We start from the raw sequence: 18595 nt of genomic DNA on the forward strand, positions 1-18595 counted from the left end.
ATACAGGTGTATGACGTCCCCCCATCTGTGAGCAAGGACGTCCCAGACGGCCCCTCCCGAGAGGAAACCTATGATGTGCCCCCCGCCTTTGCCAAGTCAAAGGCGCTGGACCTGCCCCGGCACCCGGCGGAGCTGGCCCTGCCCGAGGACGTGTACGATGTGCCACCGGCGGCAGGGAAGGGCGCCCCTGAAGCCCCCTTCCCGCAGGAGATCTATGACGTGCTGCCCGGCCTGCGAAAGCCGGCGGGGCCCGCGCAGGACGTGTACGATGTGCCCCGGGAGCTGCACGCTGGCAGCCTGGACAGCGAGGGCGAGTACATCTATGACGTGCCGCCGCAGGTGGACCGGGAGGCCAGGGCGGGTGATGCCAAGCGCCTCTCAGCCTCCAGCACGGGCAGCACCCGCAGCAACATCTCCAGCTCCTCGCTGGATGTGGGGCCAGTCAAGGATGCACCCAAGGAGCTGGGCCTGGACCTGGACGCGGCCATGGAACTATTGGCCCGGCTGCAGCACCACATCAGCGGTTCCGTCTCCTACCTCATGTCCTTCATCAGCACCGGCTGGCGCAGCCCGGAGCAGCTGGAGCTCCACGCGCCCAGCCTCCGGGCGGCGGCCGAGGGCATCAAGGGGGCACTGCGGGACCTGCTGGAGTTCGCCCGCGGGGCCGTGGGAAATGCGGCCCAGGCCTCCGACCGCGCCCTGCATGCCAAGCTCAGCAAGCAGCTGCAGAAGATGGAGGACGTGTACCAGGCCCTGCTGCGGCACAGCCAGGCGCTGGATGACTGTGGTTGGGCCCCCGGTGCCCTGGCAGCCGGCAAGCCGGGTGCCACTGACGACCTGGACCGCCTGGTGATGTACTCACGGGGCATCCCCGACGACACCAAGCAGCTGGCGTCCTTCCTGCACGGCAACGCCTCCCTGCTCTTCAGACGGGATAAGCCGCCGGCGGACGGCCCGGACGCCAGCCACCCCCTGCCGGCGCCTGCCGACAAGGCCAGCAGCATCCAGTCGCGGCCCCTGCCCTCCCCACCCAAGTTCCTGGCGCAGGACTCGCCCGACGGGCCGTACGAGAACAGCGAGAGCGGCTGGATGGAAGACTACGACTACGTGCACCTGCAGGTGGGCAGCGGGGAGGGAGAGAGGAGGCGGAGGGGGCATCCCAGGGTAGGGCGAGGGCTGGGCTTGCTCTGGAGGGGGGCACATCTCACTGGGGGCACCTCAGCCCCCCCCAACTGAGACAGGCCTCCCCCATTCACCCCCTCACACGAGGCCTCTCTCTTCCTCCTGCTTCTCCCTCCAGCATTGCCCCCACTGGCCCCTGCCCCAGGCACAGAGCTGGTGCCCCCGGACAGGGTGTGTTGAAATGTGCCTGGGCCTCACGCGCTCAATGCCCCAGCATCCAGCCCCAGCAGGGAAGCAATGGGTCCAGCTGGGACTGACTCCTGGGAAGGCCATGGGGGTAGGGACTGGTGCCTGCTGCTTGCCACCCACCCAGCACCTTTGCTTCCTTCGCTGGCACACTGCCCTGGCCAGGGGGTTCCCACTTGCCAAGCCAGGGGTGCCAGGGTGAGCCTGGCATGGGCAGGTTTCCTAAGGCCAGGAGGCTGCGCACCGTGATGGAGGTAAGGTTCCTTGCCCCTTTTTGACAGCCCAGAGGCCCATGCTTGTTGGGCTCCCTCCCACTATTTGGGGGGCTGAAGGGGTCCTTGGGGAACCTCTCCACGTGCCCCATAACCAGCCCTGGGCACCTCCCAGGTGCCCATGCACTGGCTGCGCTTCCTCTGCAGTAGGTGCTCCCAGGGAGCCAGCCCGGGGGCTGTATGGACGCAGCCTCTGGCTGGTTCTAGCCAAGCCGCTTCTAGTGCCAGTTACGTGGGGGTGAACCTGCCTCCCTCCCACCTGGCCGGGTCCCCTGCTGGGCATCTGCCCTTGGCCAGGCCATGGGGCTGGGCACCCAGCCAGCCTGTGCGGTTTGACGAGCTCGGCGTGTGGCATCTGGGACCCAGCTCAGCCAGCCTAGGCAGGGTTCCAGCTATCTGGTCACCGCCACCAGCCTGCAGCGCCACTGCCTGGCCTTCTGCAGTACTGCACCCTGGCTGCAGCACTAAAGCCAGCTGGGTGTGTACTGAGAGGGCTGGGTGTGCTGGTCCCACCTAAGGGGTGGGGCACTGCATGCTGGAGCTGCAGTGGGGCGGCTGCCTCTCGGGTTCCTCACAGCGGGTGGCTGCAATCCGCCCCCTCTTGGGAGCCCTCGTGGCAGGCAGGCTGGGAATCGTTTCAGGGGACAAGGCAAAGGTGCCATGTTTATTATGATGATAATTTGATCTATAACCACTAGCTAATAACTAATACTTATACACACACACACGCACATCAAATGTTCTGCAACTGCTGGATAGTTACCAGTCCTAAACGTAGCTTGAGTTCATGATTTGATTTTGCAGCTTGGGATAGCGCTTGTGGCGGCTAACTGGCCAGGAAAGCCGGGCATGAGGAAGGGCTGGGTCTCTGTCAGGCGTGCACTGATGCCCTCCCATGTTGGCAGCAGAACGTTACCCAAAGTCTTCCATCTTACCCATCTTTTTTATAGGCTTTTAGTCTGAATCCAGAGTCTATAGGTCTTGCTGTGTCACGCTGCTTCTGCTCCCGTCCGGGGGTGTGGGGAGGGGGGCATTCACACATCTAAACTAAACTAATCAGATTACATTAGGGTTTTGCAAAATGAAGGTTGCAGCTGGCTTTTACAAAATGGAGTGAGCATTTTAAAATGGAGCTTGAGTTACAATATGGCCAAGTGTAATGAATGGCAAAGGTGAGCAGAAGTTACAATGTTGAAAGTGCAAGTTTCAGTGATTTAAGCACAATTGGATTGAAAGTGAAATTTACAAGGGCAGCTATGGCTCTTAACAAGCATCTTCATTGTCAGTTAGCCAGTTATTGGGGTAACTGGTTTTATGAATGAATGTTGTTTCATTCATAAAACTTTAGTTATGAACAATTTCACAACCCCCCAGGGGTGAGTGGCTCGCAGCTGGAAAGCCAGCCCCTGCCCGTTCTGGAGGAGGAGGGCTAAGAACGGGCTAAGAGCTGTCTCCCAGGGCGAGGGCTCCCCAGGCTGGGAGGGGGTAACTGTGCTAGGCCAGCCCCATTCATCGCTGTGCTCCGTGATCTCTGCCCTGGTGTGGGATGGACTCCCACCAGGGGAACCCCCCAGTGGGCTGTGATGAAGGGACCTTCCCCCCCATGGCCATGACTCACCCTCTGGCCTCCCGTCTTCCAGGGCAAGGAGGAGTTTGAGAAAACCCAGAAGGAGCTGCTGGAAAGAGGCAACATCATGCGGCAGGGCAAGGGGCAGCTGGAGCAGCAGCAGGTACTGGGGCCCAGCACTCTGCGGGGGGGCTCCCACCCCCACAGCACTCTGACAGGAGCTTAGGGAGCACAGGCAGGGGCTTAGCTAGTGATGGGGGGAGTCTGGGAAGCGCCCTTTGCTGGAGATGGCTCTCCCCAAGCAGGGCCCAGCTGTCTGCCCAGGCCCCTCCTGTCCCGACATGCACGGTGCAGCCTCCGTGTCAGGCAGAGCCACACCCTCGTGAATCCGCCCCAGCTTGCTCTGTCTCCCGAAGGAGATCCTCCGGCTTTGGGGGAGTCCTCCTGAAGGCAAGAGGGGCCTGAGGCTGCCCAGTTCCAGGGGCTGGGTAATACCAATAGTAAACAGTAACGGGATCCAGCCCTGGGGAGCTAAGGATGCTGTCGAGCCAAGTCCAGAGTCCAGTGCACACAGCAGGTCCCCGCTCTGCTCCCTTGACTTGCTGGGGGCAGCACAGACATTCGGGAGGCAGGTTTAACCATTCTGCAATTGGAATTAATGCTGTGGACAATGCGTGAGGCAGATCAGACTCTGGCTCCCTCCCCCGTGGCCAGGCCGGGCCCCCAGGGACAGACTCCGGCTCCCTCCCCGTGGCGTGGCCAGGCTAGGTCCCGCAGGGCCCCCAGGGACAGACTCCGGCTCCCTCCCCGTGGCGTGGCCAGGCCAGGCTCCGCAGGGCCCCCAGGGACAGACTCCGGCTCCCTCCCCGTGGCCACACTTTCATCTGAGCCTCGCTGCTCCCCTTTCCCTCGATGCCTGGGGCTGGGGCTCTGAACACGCTTGCAGTGGGGTGTCTGTCTGTGCCCCAGTTGGCAAGTAGAGCCAGGCCTGGGCATGCTGACCCCACTGCCATCAGCCAGGATGGACCTGGGGCCTTTGGCACTAACAGATTTTCAAGAACCAAGGGAGTCAGCGCTTAATCCCCTTGGGCAGCATTGCCAGGCTGTGGCACAGGCGCGCGGTATTGACTCCTCCGGCTGAGTCAGTAGCCGTTGCGGGAGCTAGCCACGGGAGGGGGAGGGCAGGGGCCCTTTGTTGTGCTTGGCTAGGCCTGGCCACGCCCTGCCCCTAACGTGCTGTCCGTCTCCCCCCAGCTGAAGCAGTTTGAGCGGCTGGAGCAGGAGGTCACGCGCCCCATTGACAACGACCTCTCCAGCTGGACGCCGCCGCAGCACTACGCCCAGGTGCGGGGCAGCAGCGCCCTGTGCCCCTCCGACCGCCAGCTGCTCCTCTTCTACCTGGAGCAGTGCGAGGCCAACCTCACCACGCTCACCAATGCCGTGGACGCCTTCTTTACCGCCATGGGCACCAACCAGCCACCCAAGATCTTCGTGGCCCACAGCAAGTTCGTCATCCTCAGCGCCCACAAGCTGGTGTTCATCGGCGACACCCTGTCGCGCCAGGCCCGGGCGCAGGATGTGCGCCACAAGGTCACCCACTACAGCAACCTGCTGTGCGACATGCTCAAGGAGATCGTGGTGACCACCAAGGCCGCTGCCCTCCACTACCCATCCCCCTCCGCTGCCAAGGACATGGTGGAGCGGGTCAAAGACCTGGCCAGCAGCACACAGCAGTTCAGGATGGTGCTGGGGCAGCTGGCGGCCATGTGACGGCCTCGCCAGCACACACCGCGCTGGGAACTACTCGGAGAGATCAGTCTACTATTAACGACTGCCTCTGTGGACGCGCAGCAGAGCACGAGACGAGTGTAAATGGGCTTGTAAATATTTAAAGAGACTCCCATGGGGGGGTAGAGGCGGGGCACAAAACAAGCGTCAGCGCTGGGCTCCTCTTCGCTCCTCCCCCTTTCCCCCCAAGAACGAGGTAGTTTTTAGGCCACGCTGGCGATTCGCTAAGGGTGCTTTGAGGTGAAAGGCTGGAGAGCCAGGACAGAGGCTGTGGCCTCGGAAAGAAGAGGGGGCCCCAGGCCCCGCGTAACGAAGCTACAGCGGCAAATTATTGTTGTCGGTGATGGATTCAGAGCGCTTTAGGCCAATGGGCGATATTTAAAAACAGAACTAGAATTTGAATCAGAGCAATGCAATTATAGCAGGCGGGAGCAATCGAAGTGAAGTCCAGCAGTGTCAGCCGACAGTTAGGGGCGAGTGTGATTTCCATTGACTTTGGGGCCTGATCTAATTAACGAGTTCTCTCGCTGCTAATTGACAGCCGTTTAATTGTGCAGAACGAATCAATCCAATGGTATCAGGGTGGAGATGAAAAGGAAACTGACAGAGTTCAATGGGGGAAAGTACAGTCAAACTGTAAGCTGGAGGAGTGTGTGTGTGTCCATTGCCTGGCCTGACAGACAGACAGCCCCCGGGGCCGGCAGGATGGACGCAGGGAGGTGTGCCTCACTGGGGCATGTCACGGTTGGGTTTTGCTAAGATCGGCTGTAGCAGAAATGCGAAACAAAATTGGTGCCTTGAAATGTGCGGGTTCCCGGAGCTCTGGAGTACCTCACGGCCTGTATGGATACTCGTTGATATGGAGCCTGCTGGCATGGCAGCATAAAGGTTTGCCTAGAACCCCTCTGGCTTGTGGTTGTGTTTTGGGGGTGGGGGGCTGGTGTGTGAGCATTGCCCGGAATGCAGAGGAGATGGGATCCCACGTTCCCATGGCAGATGAAGATGTGAGAACTCATCTCCCAGTGGGAGCTCCTAAGGCATAGGCTGGAGTCAGAAAGCCCCCAACTATCTGGCTGATAAGGCTGTTATCTCAGTGCCCTCTGTGGACCCTCGGTGCTCATCAGCTAAGCAGTGTGGGGCTGGGTCACTATGAATGGGTCCCTGGGGGTTGCCCATCCCGTGAAGTCCGTACCAAGCCCATACCCCAGCCAGCAGGTGCTGTACTGCTGGGTCAGCTCTCATGAAATGCAACACAGAGGATCTGACTAAGGGGCCACTGAAGCTCCTGTTTCACCCAATAAGAGATGGGTGCATTCCACTCACCTCTAGGATCAGCCCACTGAGGTGTGGCTGGTAAACAGCTGCCAGGTTCCACCCCAGGGGTGGCTGCATGTTGCTAGCAGGGAAGCAGATTGCTGCATAGAGCTTGCCAAGGGTTTTGTGGCACTATGGGGATGAAAGTTATTGTTCTCCATCCCTAACTCCTATGCCCACAGCACTCGGCTTGGGCATCTCATTGAGGTTTGCCCAGCTCCCAGCACTCTCCTCAGCTGGGTTCTTTCCTGCCCATGGTTAATCAGGATGTAGGCCCTGATCCCCTTAGCCCACACAGTGTCACTCTGGCCTACGGGGGCGCTCCGTGGGCACAGGATTGGCATGCTGCTGCTGCCTGATGGGGAGCTGAGTGCAGCCTGCTTGTGCATGGCGCTCAGCTGAGGAAAATGAGGGTGAGCAGGAAACTCAGCGGGAAAGAGCAGGGCACCCTGGGTAAAGATTTAGGGGTCGTGGTGCACTGAAATGAGCTCCCCATGCAGTGCTGGGGCCAAAAGGGCTCATGCAGAAATGGGGGAATCTCGAGTAGGAGAAGAGAGGTTCTTTGATCTCTGCATGTGCCCTTGGTGCGACCGCTGCTGGGATTCTGGGTCCAGTTGTGTGCACAGTTCAAGAAGGATGTTGATAAATGAGAGAGGGTCAGAGAAGAGCCACGAGAATGAATAAAGGATCAGAAACCCTGCCTGGTAGTGACAGACCCTAGGACCTCAGTCTGCTTATCTTAACAAAGAGAAGGTTCAGGGGGACTCGACACAGTCAGTACGTATCCATGTGGGGAACAAATATTTAACAATGGGCTCTTCAGTCTAGCAGACAAAGGTCTCACACAAGCCAATGGCTGGAAGTTGACACCAGACAATTTGAGACTGGAAATAAGGTGTCAGTTTTTAATGATGACAATAATTAACCACTGGAACAATTTACCCAGGGTCCTGGGGAGTTCTCCGTCACCGGCCGTTTTTAAATGGAGATTTGCTGCTTTTCTAAGATACCTGCTGTAGGAGTGATAGTGGGCAGGGCTCTGGCCTGGGCTGTGCAGGGGGTCAGACTAGATGATCACACTGGTCCCTTCTGGCCTTGGCTTTAGGGATCAGTGAAGTCTAAGCCCCATGGGGACAGTCAGGGGCGCTTTACTAATGGCATCTGTGGCCCCAGGATTTTGCCCCACGTGGAGCAATGTATGAGCCTACCTCAAGTGGCCATTTTTGTGGGGTCACTTTCAATAAACCATTCAGCCTAGTGTATTGTGCACGTGCCTGGGACACAGCAGAGCCGGGCTTCATTCCCGCCTCTGCCCCTGGCCTGCAGGATGCCTGTGAGCAAGTCACTTCCCCAGTCTCTGCCTCAGTGTCCCCAGCTGTAAAATGGGGAGGATGTACGGTGCTGAGAGCTCCGGTGCCGGTAAGCACTGTGGAAGAGCTGGGCCTCATTACTAAAGTGACACAGACAATTGAACAATAGGAGTTTTGTAGGGCCACCACTGTCATGCTGCACAATGGGGCCTTGATCCTGACTGGGTCTCCGGCCGCTAATCCCATACAAATCCCTACTACTAACAATCTTTGGGGCTAGACAGCCCCACTCCCTTCCCCAGTAGCTTGGCCGGGCCCGCTCAGTTTGTGTACAGTGCAAGCACCAAGGAGGGAGCAGAGTCGACTGTCTGTGTTGGTCCACCAGGGTCTCACGGAGCGCAGGGGCAGGGCTGTTTGCAACATCCCCCCCCCCCCAAAAAAATTATATGAAAATGAAACAAACTTTTATTTTTGTTGTTTATGTTTCGGGGCCAATTGTCAAAACGCTGAATTTCCTGGAAACATTCACCCAGCTGGCCACCCAGCACGGCACCGGAGTTGGAACGGCAGGAGGAAGGTCCTTTCCTTCTCAGGAAACCCCATCAGGGAGCTGAAAGGGGCCCTGTCCCATGCTCCCAAAACAGCCATTTTTCCATCCAAAACCAGTAGTGCTGGGAACCAGCAGGGAAGGGGAAGCTGGGGCCCAGCGGTGCAGGCTGCTGGGGAACTGCCCCGGGCAGGGAGGGGGATAATGGGTCTGGGAGTGCATTATGGGGTGGTGTCACTGGCACGAGCAGGTGGGCTCAGCAGACCAGAGGTGGAGAAGGGGCTGTGGAGGGGGTAGAGACGGTGACTCCAGGGGTGACCAGAAGCTGGATTGGTTATACATGGTGCAGCACTGGGGAAGGGAGGAAACAAGTGGCCAGCCAAGGACTTGCATTTCTAGAGGGCTGTCCCTCCCAGAGCACCGGTCGCTAGACATGGATTGTTCATCCAGCACTGAATTGCAGCCACCTCGTGTGTGGAGCATGCTGGCTGGATAACAGCAGACAGGAACGCTAAGTGCCGGTCCAGACAAGGAGGACAGAGCACGGTTTTCTTCAGAGGGCTCCAGGCTGCTTGCAGAGCTGGGCAAACCACACAGCTTCCACTATGCTAGTGCCCTGAGAGCTAGGGGAACCTCTCCAAGTGGCTGGGCAAGCTGGGTCTGAGCGCCACAATCCTGAGCAAGATGCCCACAAGCCGCCACCCCCATGCACAAGCTGTGGGGGCTGCACTCTGGCGTGCAGAGCCAGTCCCATCTAGGCCACCTGCTAGCACCAGCTCTGAGTTCAGCCCCTGCACAGGGCTGTGGCGGGAGCCATCACGGCTGTTGGAGATGCACCGTCGCACCCAAGTGCAGCATGGCTGTGTCCCCCTCCAGTGGCTGCACCAGGTAAGTGTGTCATGAGGCTGCAACGGTAGCCATGGAGCTGGCTTTACTCGGCGATGGCTTCTCTGGCGCACCATTAGGTGCAGTGGCTGGGGCTGAGGTGTGACTCACCCGCTACTGGCCCTGCCAGGTACGCAGCTGAGGCGTCTGCTACCCCCAAGTGACCGGCAGTGGAGGCTGGCGCTGGGAGCTCACTAGGGCGGTGCCGAAGCGCGGCCCAGCCAGCAAGCCTGGCGCTGGCAATGCGTGGCCCAGGCCTGAAAGGCAGGATTGTGCTGCCGTGATCAGGAGAGCACATGGGAGCTGTGAGCGCCACCCTGGAGACACAGCCAATGTCCCGGGCCCTGCGCCATGCACCCATGCCAGGGCGAGCGAGCGGCTCGGGCTGAGCCGTGCAGACCTTGCACACCCTGACCCTCAGTTACCCCACACACACTGGGGGGGGGGGGGATCTCCCAGCATGCAGTGCATGGCGGGAGCTGTGACTAGCTCCATGGGGGGAGGCAAGCCTGGGAGAGGGCTCAGACAGCGGCTTGGCTGGGGGGGATGCACTAGCCAAGGGCGCTAGGCCGGGTTCATGTCTCTAGTGCATCCGAGACCTAGATGGCCCCTGATAACCCTGTGCCCCACTGGGCTCTCCGTGGGGGGGCCTCCTAGCCAGGCTGGGGCTCATGCGATGCTGCTGGAAGATTTTCCCCCCCTTCCCTCATGGAGCAGCTTCCCCAGCTCCACGCCAGTGGCCACAGCCTGGCTGGCCACCTGGCCATGGGCACAAAGCTCAGTTGAGGGGCAGGGAACTTAAAGGCGGCTTCACCTGGGCGTGGTGGGTGTGAGCGCCCCCTGCGGGGTCAGCTGCAGCTGGCATGTGCCCAGGCTGTGCCCGGGCCCGTGGACACAGCGTGCTGGTGCCCTGAAGATGGCAGGAACTCAGAGGCACCATGCTGCAGAAGAGTTTTATTGGAAGGCCGTGGAGCTGCGTCTGAGCCAGGTGGAACTAGGTCACCCGCGGCGAGAGAAGGATGCAGAGCCGCAGCCGCCGAGCTGGGGCCTAGCCACTAGGAGCCCCTCGACAGGCTCAGTTGTTGGCCATGATGCTGTCGATCCATGGGCGTAGCAGGCTCACACGGGCATAGACGCCTGGCGAGGTGGTGGCACAGCGGCTGCTACCCCAGGACACAATGCCCACCAGATACCAGACTCCGTTCTTGCAGACAAGGGGGCCACCGGAGTCACCCTGCAAAGCAGATGGAGATGCAGGCTCAGCTGCCAGGGCTTCAGAGAGCTGGGCACCATGCCCTCCAGTGCCAGCTCCTTGCCCAGACCCCCTGCCAGGAATCCTCCCAACGTGGGCCCCTCTTGTGCCACGCTGGGGAGGAGCTGCCCATGGCAGAGTGCCTGCCTTTGCTCCCCGAGGGACAAGAACCCTGGCCCTGGACTGTCATTCTCCCTGGCCTGGTGCCCCCAAGATGGGGAGCCATGGCCAAGAGCTCGCGCTCCCCTGCTTCCCCTGGGCCACAGGCACCGTCCTAGCCAAGCAGCAATGACTGGGCCAGTCTGCTCTGGGCAATGCCTCTATGGGCCCATGCAACAGGCATGAGGGTCTCGCACCCCGCGAGGGATCACTATGCCCTTCCCCCCACCAGGGCCGCCCAGAGGTTTCAGGGGGCCTGGGGTCTTCGGCAGCAGGTGGCCCCTGCTTTGGCAGTAATTTGGCGGCAGGGATCCTTCTGCTCCGGGACCCGCTGCCAAAGTGCCCCGAAGACCCGCGGCGGGGCCTCCCGCCGCAGAATTACCACTAAAGACTTGGCACTTGGTGGTGGGTCCAGGGCGGAAAGACCCCCCCCCCGCCTCCGCCGAAGTGCCCCGAAGACCCGCGGCGGGGCCTCCCGCCGCAGAATTACCACTAAAGACTTGGCACTTGGTGGTGGGTCCAGGGCGGAAAGACCACACACACACACACCCCGCCGCCGAAGACCCGGAGCGGAAGAAGTTCCGGGGGCCCGGGCCCCGCGAGAGTTTTCTGGGGCCCCCGGAGCGAGCAAAGGACCCACTTGCCCCGCCCTCTGGGCGGCCCTGCCCCCCTCCCCACACCCCCGGATGGGAGCAGAAGACCACGGCAGGGCTCAAGCAAGGTAGCCGTGTATGGCAAGGCCATAGGGCTAGTAGAGGGGCAGAGCGGCCACAGAGGGCGCGAGCCTGCGCTGGGGGTGGAAGGAGGCTGGCCAGCGGGGCAGCCCCAGCCCTGGGGCCATACCATGCAGGAGGAGGAGCCGGCTGCTCCAGCGCAGATCATTGAGTCCAGGATGTTGTTACCCCAGTAGTTTTTACACTCCTCATTAGTCAGCAGGGGCAGCACCGTCTGCTGCAGTTTGCTTGGGGTGCTTAAAGCTGCGGAGAGAGGGCAGGGTCAGGGCTGCACGCCACGGAGTGGCCACATGGCATGGCGCACGGCCTGTGCCACACGTGGGAGCTGGGTGCGCTGCTGAACACGCCCTATGGAACAGGTGAGCTGCACATGAGCCCCCCGCGACCAGCCCGTCCTGCTACCGAGGCACGGACCCCTTCTCCCTGGCTCCTCAGTGGGGCTGGGCATCCCCTGCTCCTAACAATCCCCCACTTGCCCTGGCTCACGTTCCCCTGCCCACACCCGGTGAGCTGGCCAGGCCTGCCCAAGCAGCATCCCCCAGCAGCCTGGCGGCGGTGGGCTCATGGGCAGGCTGCCAGCTGGCCAGTCAGTGCTTTGCATGCTAGGAGTTAGCTCCACCCACGGCCAGCTCCAGCCCTGCTCTGCCAATGCCCCAGTGCACGACTGCCTCAAGGGCCGATGGTGCGCCCATGGGTGGCTCTTGGTGGGCACCTGGCACACTGGGTCTAGACCAGACACATCACTAGAGAAGGGCCACAGTCTGGGTCTCACCACCTGCGTAGAAGGGGCTCGGGCCAGGCCGGCTGGTGACAGGAACAGAGCCAAGTGTTTTCTCACACCTCCCCCCAGGGAGTGCTCTGCGCACGGGGGAGTGGGGATACCAATGCGGGTGTGAACCCCAGGGGGCTGACAGCTCAGTACTGCCAGGGCGGGGCATCTCTCATTCCCCACGCTGAATGTGCCTTGCAATCACCACTGTGCACAGCCACCCAGCTGGGTACGTCAGCATTACTGTCCCCGCCCACAGGTGGGCTACTGAGGCATAAGGTGGGTAACTAACCGGCCTTGATCTCGTGATTCCCAGCCCCGGGCCCTACCCCGCAATGCATGTGAGTGACCCAGCTCCAGGGACTGTCACAGCCAAACCCTAAGGCCATGCGGGCTCCACTCCCCGCAGCGCCAGGCGGACGTACCGTTGTAGCGGGTCTTGCCCCAGCCGGTGGTGACGCAGCGCTGGCTGCTCTGGTACTGCTCCCCGGCAGCTGCCAGGCACACCGGGGACACAGTGCTGCCCAGCTCCGCGGCCTTGGCCAGCTTGATGAGCGCGATGTCATTATTGATGGTGTTGGAGTTATACTGCGGGTGTGTGAAAACCTGCAGCAGAGACATAGGCCCATGAGGACAGGTCCCTGCAGCTACCCCTCCCCCACGGTGGGGGTGCTCACATGGGCCCCGTTGCCATGGCACCTGGCTAGGGTACATTTAGCGGGCACTGAGCCCAGCTGGCATCACCAGGCCTGGGGCAGCGCTGAGCCCACTCCTTAGAGCCAGCAGGCAGCATGTGGCAGGCAACCTCCCACCGCTCCCAGGGCCTGCTGCACCCAGAGAGGGCTGCTGGGAGCTGCAGTCTCTCAGGAGGGCACCGGGGCCTGTGGGGCACAGGCTGTGTGCGGACTCAGCGGCACTCCTCACATGGCTGGAGCAGGGCAGCAGTCAGATCCCTTGGGGGGCCAGGCTGTGCCCAGCAGAGGGCAGGGGAGACAGGGCCATCGCCTGACACTGCAGTGGCTGGCACAATTGTGTGGCTCTGGAGGGGACCCCCCCATTGTACCCCTGCAGGGGCAGCTGCCCCAGCTGGGCTCCCCCAGCTGGCTGTGGTGCTGGCACAATGCCCCCAGGCCTGGAACACATGGGAGTTCCCAGCTGGTCCCCATCTCACCACCGGAGAGCTCACTCTGCAGAGCAGGGCTGCACAGGGGCAGCGAGCAGACAGCAACCCTGGGGGCTCATGGCACCCACTGTGGGGTTGTACCCAGAGGCTCAGCATCTGTGCCAGGCTCCCCCACCTGCAGTGGGTCGGCACCAAGCAAGCGCTCACCCACCTGCTGGATGGCCAGTTTCTGCACTGTCTCTTGGGAGGAGCTGCGGTCGTGTTCCCCGAGCACCACCACGTTGGATTTTCTGGGGCCGGAAGAGAAGGCAGTTAGTGTCCAGGGAGAGCTGGGCTCACCCCCAGCGAAGGGCGATGTGTGGGGCACTGTGGGATGGGGAGCTAGCAGCCAGTGGTGCCAAGCTAGCCCCTTCCCTGCTGATCCTGTCGGTACTCCCTGACATGCCATTGGGCCCATGAGCTGTAGCTGGTGCACTCGGCCATGCAGCGGGGGTTCCTGCCTGCCTGGGGCTAGTGCCCAGGTGCACCCGGGGCTGTCCACCCATGCAGAGGGAGCCTTCCCCTGCACACAGCTGGGGCCTTCCATGCGGGCAGCGACCTGGCTGGACCAGGCACAGTTTTCCCCTTGGTCTGTTTGCTGGGTTAGCCCATTCAGCCTGGCATGCTGGGGACAGCCCTGCATTACGGGGTGGGGGCAGGAACAATCGTCCGGGCACTAGGTGTGATCTCAAAGGGCAAGGGGAGGTGACATCTCCATGGCTGGGGCTGGAGCCTGGCTGGGGCCCATCGACCCCTCAGGCGGCACCAGACAGGCTGCTATGCCCCCCCCCAACCCATCCCCAGGGGGGTCCCCACTCACGTCACTCCACAGTGCGCAGCTGTCACCACCCAGCGCTCGCTGACCAGGGAGCCGCCACAGAAGTGCCAGCTGTTTGTCGCCGACTGCTGCAATTGCCAACCAGGGGGAGACTGTAAGGCCCTAGAAATGCCCCTCTGCCCCAGGGCCCGTGCCCCCGGATATTGCCCGCAAGGTCGAGCCACACTGAAAACAATTACAGTGCCCAGCTCAGGCATGGCCCTGGGCAGCTAGGAGGGCGCCGTCCCTTGGCCTCAGCCACAAACTCCCTGCAGCCTCCCCAGAAGGTCACTGGCAGCAGGGACTGAATCTGGCACTTCTGCTTCTATGAGCAGAAGCCACTACTGCCAGAGCTACACGGGCCTGTGCTTGTCATGGGCAGCCACAGGCTCATAACTCCCCCAGAGTGTGCCATGGGGTGGAGGTAGGACAGCCCAGCAGCCACTCTTCCCACGAGCTCATCCCCAGCGTCTGGGCTGCAGCACGGCCGCTGGGAGCTGAAAGGGGGAAGCTGGGCTTGGGAAATGAGGGCCAGGGCCGACTCGACCGTTTTTGCTGCCCCAAGCAAAAAAAAAAAAAAAGCTGCTCGGACTGAGCCACCCCAAGACTGGAGGGAATGCCACCCTTAGCATGTGCCGCCCCAGGCATGTGCTTCCTCTGCTGGTGCCTGGAGCTGGCCCTGATGGGGGCAGGGCTTGAAGCTGGGACAGAGCCATGGGGGCCGAGCCAAGCGAGGAAAGAGTTCAGGTCACCCGGGGGGGAGAGGGGCCGTGAAGGGAGTAGCTAGGGCACCCAGCACCAACAGAGAGACTTCCCCACCCTCCTTACCTGCAGGGAGACCTGCCAGGGCCAGGATCCCGGAACCGCCTCCTCACCATTCACAATGCGGGCATAGCCGCTGATGATGGGCTGGATTTTCTGCACACCACAGCCTGGCAGGGAAAGGGAGTCAGCCTGGGTCTCCACCCATTCCCCACTGGCACCCGTTCTCCCACCTGCAGCCTGGCGAGAGCGTGGGCAGTGCCGGCTGGCGGCATGATTGCCAGAGCCTGGCCCAGAAGGGGTTATGCGGAGGAGTGTGAGATTGTGGCCACACACCTTCCTATTCAGAATGAAAACCCAGAGACCCTGTCTGGGTGTCATGGCCTGGCACCCTGCAGCATCACTGACCCCTGTGGCATCTGTGCATCTAGTGTATATACATACACAATGATGGGGTCTAACTTAGCTGGTCCCCTCATGAAAGAGATCTTGGAGTCATTGTGGATAGTTCTCTGAAAACATCCACTCAATGTGCAGAGGCAGCCAAAAAAGCGAACAGAATGTTGGGAGTCATTAAGAACGGGATAACTAATAAGACAGAAAATGCTATATAAATCCATGGTACATCCACACCTTGAATACTCTCAAAAAAGCTGCCGTAGAATAGGAAGAGATACAGAGAAGAGCAACAAAAATGATGAGGGGTATGGAACTTTCCGGGTGAGGCCTGGAAAACAGATGACTGGGGTGGAGGGTGGGGGGGGGGATATGCTAGAGGTCTATAAAATCATGACTGGTGCGGAGAAAGTGAATAGGGAAGTGTTATTTACCCCTTCATTTAACATACAAACCGGGGTCACCAAGTGAAATGAATAGGCAGCAGATTTAAAACAAACAAAAGGAAGCATTTCTTCACACAGCGCGCAGTTAACTTGTGGAACTCTTTGCCAGAGAATGTTGTGCAGGCCAAGACTATAACAGGATTCCAAAAAGAACTAGATAAGTTCATGCAGGATAGGTCCATCGATGGCTATTAGCCAGGATGGCAGGGATGCAACCGCATGCTCTGTTGGCTTGAAGCTGGGGGCTGGCCAGCTGAGGGTGGATCCTTTGCTAATTGCCTGGTTCTGTTCATTCCCTCTGAAGCACCTGGCCCAGCTGCTGTTGGAAGACAGGATACTGGGCTACTGACCCAGTATGGCCGTTCTTCTGTGGCAAATCTCACCCGATCAGAATGGCAGGTGACACAGGGGCCCAGGCCAGGGAGGGTAAGAGCTGCTGGTCAATGCCCTAGGCTGGCCGGGTGTAGCTAGGCAGCCCCAGAGCAGCCTGTGCCACGTGCCTGGGGGGTCAGCCAGAGCAGTCCCTCGCCTTGCAGTCGAAGGAGCTTGACTGGCCCAGCTGCAGAGCAACTAGGAGCACAGCTCCCATGAGAAAGCCCAGCAGCCCCCACGCCACAGCCAAGCAGCAGGTAGCTGGGCCCCGGGAGGTCCTGCTCAACTCAGCACACCCAGGCACTCCTGCCTGAGCACTTTTGAATAGTTCAGAGGGGAAAGTAATCTCTGGCACATGCTCAGTGCAGGCTGGTGTCCAGCAGCCTCATGTGCAGCACAGGCTCCCCTGTGCACGTGGCTGCCTCCCGGCTGCATTCACACACTTGAGCGCAGTATTTGGGGTGTAAGGGCCACACAGCTGATGAAAGGGGAGCAGGACACAATCACGATTGGCTCCACGCCAAGCCCATTCCCAGCCTGAGTGCTCTTGGCCACGCTAGAATCGTTCCCGCTGGTCCACTCCCACCCCTGCTGCGTCACCAGCAATAGCAGCGCTGTGGGAGCCTGGATGGTAGCATTTTAACCCTCGCCCCGGTATTAAGCACAATGCGAGTGCAGACACGGCCAGTGGGGAATATTTCACTGCCACATTTCACCTGCCAGCTCCCAGCCATTCATGCTGGTCACAGAAAGGCTGTTTACAGCAAGAACCTTGTATTTATACCCCACTCTGCACGCCTGAAAGCAGCTGAGCCACTTTCCCACAGTTCACCACCAGGCAGAAGCCAAACCTAGGCTATTCCAGCTGCCCAGAGTGAGCTCCAGAGAGTTACTGCACCAGGCTGCAGGCAGGTGGTGAGATTGGCACCCTTATCTACAGCACTCACTGCTGCTGTTACAGCAGACATTACCCATTGCTTGGCCTGCTGTTGAAATGCAGCCAGCTCTGGTGTGGAACATAGCAGCTGCTTAACAGCCCACAGCAACACCCCTCACAACATTTTAGAGACGACACTGAAGACTATTGTCTTTTTTAAGCACACAGAGGGGCACTGAAGGAGGCACAAAGTAACTAGCCAAACTGGCCTGGACTAAACCATCCTGGTGCAGCATTTTGGCTGCCGACAAGTGCAATAGCAGCAGATTCAGGACTCAAGGGCTTTTAATCAAGCAAGATCAAAGCCCTTTACAAAGGATCATTAGAGGGGAAACTGAGGCACAGAGCAGGGAAGTGCAATGCCCAAGGTCACCCAGCAGCACAGTCAGGAATAGAACACACATCTCCTAAGTCCCAATACAGTGCTCTATCTCCTATGCCACACTGCCTTCCAGCTGGACACAGCCAGCCCCGGGCGTCTCTCTAGCTCCCAGCTTGACCAGCACAGTATGTGCTGCTATGTCCCCACACAGGGCCTCCTGAGCCCGGATGAGGCTGTCGTCTAATGAATTCTGCAGCTCAAGCTCAGAAGGACCCGCCTGGCTTACCATGAGCGGCGCCGAGGAGCGCCAGGCAGGAGAGCAGCCACAGAGCAGCCATGCTAGCAACGAGGCTGAGGCGTGCAGACGAGGCTGCAGGTCTTTTATCCCCAATGCCAGTGTGGGTCACAGTAGGGCCAGTGAGGGGGCTGGGGGCCATGGGAACATCTGCTGCAAGGCAAACATGCCCCCCCCCCGTGATACCACGATTGATTACCCTATTGGCAGGAGTCGTGGGCACTTTTTTCCTGAAGTGGATGTATTTTTAGAAGCAGGGCAGCTGGTTTGCTTTCCAGGCTGGCTCCTGTGGCAAAGAGAGGGGTTAGCTGCCATCAGAAGGGCGCCGAACGTGGCCCGTTTCCAGGAGGAAAACAGGCTTTTCCTTTGCATTGGTGTGTGACTCTGCATGTGCCCTGCTGGCGGCTCAGTGCGAAAGGGAACACCAGAGCCTCCCCCAATCTGCTCCCCCCTGCCATTCCATTGAGCATCACAATCAGCTGCTTCGGGGGCCCAGGCAGGGCCTGGACTCATCTGGGTGGGCAGGGTTCTCACCGCAGGAAACTAGACACCCCGACCCATGCCTGGAGAGAGCTGAGGCGCCCCTTGCATTCTCTTTACAGCACTGCCCCTCTAGCAGGCTGCATTGCATGGGGGTGCCACCGGCAGTGCACCCCCCCCCAACACCTCTGACGGGGCAGGCCTGGGCCAGCCCCAGGGACCTTTTGGGGCGCTCGGCCCAGCCTTCATAGCGCCCAGGAGGGGAAATGGTGCCGGTTGATATCACAGCCCCCAGCCAGCAAGGTCAGTTCTGCAGTGCTAGGCCAGGGTGCTGTGGCTTGGGCCCGTCCCTGATGGAGGGCGTTTGGGGAAGGGGAGCTCTCCTCCTTTTGCACCTCTGTCACCCCATCCCCACGCTCCCTGTGCCTGAGTCACCAAATTGCCAGGGCATGGCCGATAAACTCTTCTCCTGTGCTGACCCTGCTGCTGTCGGAAGCAGCTGCCTTTCCCAGCCTTATCGAGCGTGCAGCGCACACCTGTGGTCCACAGGCAGCAGGGATGAGATACCGCTCCCGGCCTTCACACCAACACCTGCCTCCCTGCACAGTGCTTCTCACACCCAGCGGGCCTGGCGCACCAGC

The 18595-nt window shown here is 60.4% G+C and overlaps 2 protein-coding genes across 2 annotated transcripts in view; one reads left to right on the forward strand and one right to left on the reverse strand.

The window, feature by feature from the left end:
* Positions 1-5899, forward strand: part of BCAR1 (BCAR1 scaffold protein, Cas family member) — a 40972-nt gene extending 35073 nt beyond the window's left edge. Inside the window, exons 5-7 of the mRNA XM_039503655.1 lie at positions 7-1119; positions 3281-3370; positions 4462-5899. Of these exons, the coding sequence (XP_039359589.1) occupies positions 7-1119; positions 3281-3370; positions 4462-4977 (1719 nt within the window). The 3' untranslated portion in view covers positions 4978-5899. The remainder of the gene's footprint in view (positions 1-6; positions 1120-3280; positions 3371-4461) is intronic.
* Positions 5900-9990: 4091 nt separating this feature from the next.
* Positions 9991-17517, reverse strand: LOC120384610 (chymotrypsinogen A-like). Its single transcript, XM_039503575.1, has 7 exons — positions 17466-17517; positions 14773-14876; positions 13948-14033; positions 13300-13378; positions 12391-12571; positions 11306-11439; positions 9991-10285 (listed from the first exon to the last, which is right to left on the reverse strand). Exons 1-7 carry the CDS (start codon positions 17515-17517, stop codon positions 10127-10129), a joined length of 795 nt encoding a protein of 264 aa, XP_039359509.1. The 3' UTR covers positions 9991-10126.
* Positions 17518-18595: the final 1078 nt, after the last annotated feature.

This window comes from Mauremys reevesii, linkage group 16 (genome assembly GCF_016161935.1).
Source record: "Mauremys reevesii isolate NIE-2019 linkage group 16, ASM1616193v1, whole genome shotgun sequence".
NCBI classification, from domain to species: Eukaryota; Metazoa; Chordata; order Testudines; family Geoemydidae; genus Mauremys; species Mauremys reevesii.

What these genes read in the sequence shown, in the direction of transcription:
- LOC120384610 (XM_039503575.1), bottom strand. Translation starts at nt 17,517, where the DNA reads ATGGCTGCTCTGTGGCTGCTCTCCTGCCTGGCGCTCCTCGGCGCCGCT. An exon ending in CCTGGCAGGTCTCCCTGCAG is followed by an intron (nt 14,034 to 14,772) that starts GTAAGGAGGGTG and finishes TGGCAATTGCAG; the next exon opens with CAGTCGGCGACAAACAGCTG. An exon ending in GGGCAAGACCCGCTACAACG is followed by an intron (nt 11,440 to 12,390) that starts GTACGTCCGCCT and finishes CTCTCTCCGCAG; the next exon opens with CTTTAAGCACCCCAAGCAAA.